This window comes from Pocillopora verrucosa, chromosome 1 (genome assembly GCF_036669915.1).
Source record: "Pocillopora verrucosa isolate sample1 chromosome 1, ASM3666991v2, whole genome shotgun sequence".
In the NCBI taxonomy this organism is placed as follows: domain Eukaryota; kingdom Metazoa; phylum Cnidaria; class Anthozoa; order Scleractinia; family Pocilloporidae; genus Pocillopora; species Pocillopora verrucosa.
Window position 1 is genome coordinate 4,375,463 of NC_089312.1, and position 3,738 is coordinate 4,379,200.

The 3,738-nt window shown below is 39.8% G+C and overlaps 1 protein-coding gene across 1 annotated transcript; it reads right to left on the reverse strand.

Annotated features, from left to right (window-relative positions):
- Window positions 1-708: 708 nt before the first annotated feature.
- On the reverse strand, window positions 709-3,418 carry LOC131800207 (uncharacterized). Its single transcript, XM_059117903.2, has 2 exons — window positions 2,849-3,418; window positions 709-2,054 (listed from the first exon to the last, which is right to left on the reverse strand). Exons 1-2 carry the CDS (start codon window positions 3,402-3,404, stop codon window positions 1,066-1,068), a joined length of 1,545 nt encoding a protein of 514 aa, XP_058973886.2. The 5' UTR covers window positions 3,405-3,418; the 3' UTR covers window positions 709-1,065.
- Between the last annotated feature and the right edge of the window lie 320 nt (window positions 3,419-3,738).

Genomic DNA, 3,738 nt, shown 5'->3' on the forward strand with positions numbered 1-3,738 from the left:
AAGCTCGTGCACCCGAGGTTAGACCACAGTCTGCACTTGCAAGACTATCGCACGAATAAATCTTGTGAGTTCACGATAGAGTGACGTCAATTCCCATCAGGTGATGGCCTGTCAATGTTCAGAGCACACATCCATAAAGATTCTTTGAAAAAAGGTGATTACTACAGACAATCACAAGACCTCAGAAGTAAAACTATAGAAGTACTCGTTCCGGTGCAGGAGTTACAGCGCATTTTGATTAAGTGTCATAAAACCAAACAAAAGTAATCACAAGAGCAAATCGGAAGAAGAGAAAATACCTTAAAGAGGTAACAAGAACTCAAAGTAAAAACAACCGAACTGCCTAAAGCGCGGGAAAAACGCAGGCGATCAAGTCGTGACTGATTTTAGTTTTGCATCTGATTGGTTGAGAGAGTGGCGCGAGTTTTCTGGACCAATCACAGAGCGAAGTAAAGAAAACCCAATGCAGTTACGGATTAATTTCAATACTCAATTCAAAATTGCACCAGTGACTGAGTCTTTATAATTGGTCTGAATTCTACATGTAAATGCTAGTGTTCTCACCCAATCACAGCACTGAAAAAGAAATAATTAGATATCTCTCTTAGTGAGTGTCTTTCCCAGACCCCAAACCTGCATTATCAATTCTTCCTCAGTTAAGGGGCTATTTGTTGTCATGGAAATTTTAAAATTACCTCCCCTGAAATGTGAAGTGCTGTTTATTGCAGATGGAATAAATTTAAAATGTACTACAGCTTCTTTTGAGCTAGAATATCCAACTTACAATAGACTATAAATACTACTCTGCTGATAAATAAAACAATTGAACTGTTTTACAGCCAAATGGAGCAAACTAGTTTCTTCATTTCATTGATTAATGATATTTGCTCTTTCTGTCTTTGAAAGACATAACTTTAAAATACACATTCAGGAAGATTTCCAAAGGCATTCACTAAACCTATGTTAGACTATTAAAGTTACACAGTCCTTGCACTGACATGTTGACTAATTTCAACTGCCCTTATGAATAAAATACTGTTTAAAGCCATAAAGTAAGTGAAAAGTTCATTGTTCATCACTATGTTCCTCTTCACTCTGTTCTTCTTCACTCCCCTCATATGATCCTTCCTCACTAGACTGTGAATAGCTCACATTTTCATCATCCTCTCCGAGGAATGTTTCTTCTTCTCCACCAAAATTCAAGGCATGCAAAAGATAGTAGGCTGTAAAGCGGTCATCTAACTTGGGGATGCGCCCCTCTCCTTCCATGCATTTATTTGCACCCTTCTGAAATAGCTCCGTAACTGGACTCAACATTTCAACTTGAATAGTTTTCCTCCTGTATGTACGGTCTGAATTCAGTTTCAATTCTATGCCATCTGGTAAGGTGACTTTAAGCTTCAATTCATCCCAAGTTGGGTAACTTGCCCCATCCCCACGCATGCCACCCCAAGCTTTCACAACTTTACCTCCCGAAAACCTGAATGAAGCCCTGCTTTCTACAAACTTGTCTGCAACTGTACCAGGGCTGTAATCATTAAATTCAAGCTCTGTTCGCAAAAGCAAGTCCTGCACAAGTGGTTTGGGCAGTGGCTTCTGCTTAAGGTCTGAGGCAATCTCATAAAAGCCATTGGCATCTCTTTGGAGCTTTTCAAGGAATTTTGTCTCTAATCTCTGGATCAAGACAGCCATAGTTTCAGCAATCAGACTGGGAAGGTTTGAATGAGTATTATTCCATTCAGACACTAGGTTCTTCAACTTGGTTTCAGCTTGAAGGTTCTGGTGAAACAGATCTATCGCTGGCTGAACATGGCCTGGGGTGGGTTTTTCATTCCTGGACAGGTCTTTAAACCTGAGTTTGTGTTCTACTGCCAAGGTGTTCTGGTGCGGAAAGAAGTAACACAGCCAGATGAAGAAATTGTTTGTTATGGGAGGAACTGTCTCACCAAGCTCTTTTTGCAGGAGTTCCACCACTGGTTTCATTGGTTTCACTGCAGCTTGAACTTCACTTTCTTCCCAATACTCATAATCATCTGGGCAATAGCGGGTAAAATCTACACAAAATGGTATTTTAGCTTTAAAATATTAACTTAACCATATAGTCAAAATAACACAAGAGACAGTCTGCTAACATAGAATTGTGCATAAATAACAAGAGATGTACTATGGCAACTTGACCGAAATTGCCACAAAAATAATAAAATTTCATGACACAGCACTTTGTTATAGACAATCATTAGAGGGTCCTATACTTACTTCTCCTGGCATTCAAAGGCATGCTTGTTTTTCTTATAAATTGTCAGTTTTCCCTAAAAAGAGGGGGTCACCATCGTCACCCACACCCACGTTTGCCAAACAAGTCCTATTTTCAGTTCAAATTTTTTACAATTATTTTGGCTGGAATAATAAAACTCACCAGTTAAACCCAACCAGGCATGGCATAAATAAAGGATGCTTACTGGATCAGTCAATTTATCAATCCCAGACTCACTCAATCAATTCATTCAGTCAGTCTGTCAAACACTGGGTCTGTCAGTTAGTCAGTAAAGCCTGTTGACTCTCCTAATGAGATGATCAGTCAGTAGGTCAGCCAATCTCTCAGTCAGTCAGTCAGCCACTGTATCAATCAGTCAGATAGCCAATTACAGTCTCAGGCAGACAGTCTGTCACTAAAGGCCTAGGTACATGGGGCTGTCATAGTATCAGTCAGTCAGTCTGTCACTCTCACAGTACTAAGTCAGTCAGTCACCTAGTCAGTCACTCTCTCGATTCAGTTATCTCAATCAGTTCCACTGTTATCTGCACTGTAGTCAACTAATCTTTAATCAAAAACAACCTGAAAACTCACCTTCTGACTTTACATCCAAATCTCCACAAGTGACGTGGATGCTCAACTCGTTGTCGTAATTACCGATGTGATCATGAAAGTAGGTGGTATCGATCTTTAAGTCCTTGTCACAGCCTGACAAATGCAACGTGACACTTTGGTATTCTTTAAAACAAGTCGCTCGCGGTTCGCCTTCTTCTGTTCTACTCTCCAGATTTCTGATCCATGTAAACAATTTAGCTGCCACGGGTCCGTTTATCTCCCAAACTTTTACCACTTTCGTATAAGTCAGGAGTTCCTTAGCTGCTGTAAGGCGCGCAGCATTGGACAGAAGATTCTCCAGATTTCTAAACTTGTTGTAGTCTCTCCTGCCATCGGTGATTTCCACAAGGTAGCATTTTATGTAATATTCAGCTTTTGCTCGCAGCAACTTTGGATGGAGAATGCTCCGAGTATTGTTAATCACCTGTTGAACCCTCTTGCAGGAGAGAGCGACGCTATGAAAGGAATTAGGATCGTCCAAAAATGAAATAATTCTGCAAAGGCAGTCTTCATTGAGAGTCGAGAAGGACGCCATGATGGCAAAATGGAACGAATGAGGTCCGTATCACGTACATACAAATAGTTACGGGCTAAGGTGTTACACGCTATTGCTTTCTAGAATTTTCTTCTCTTCCTTATCCCTGTGAATATGGCAAATCACTCGAGAGTTTCCTTCTAAAGTATAACTGTTCTTAATTTTTGCATTCAGTAAAGAATGTAGCTTGATGATGGACACCCAGCCTTTGAATCCTCATGAGAAATACTGATTATAGCTATTTTTAAAATGCTCATAATCATTTGTGAATTTTGTCATTTTGAAAGACTCTTATACAAAATGAAAGAAAAAAATAGATTAGAATTAGAAGCCA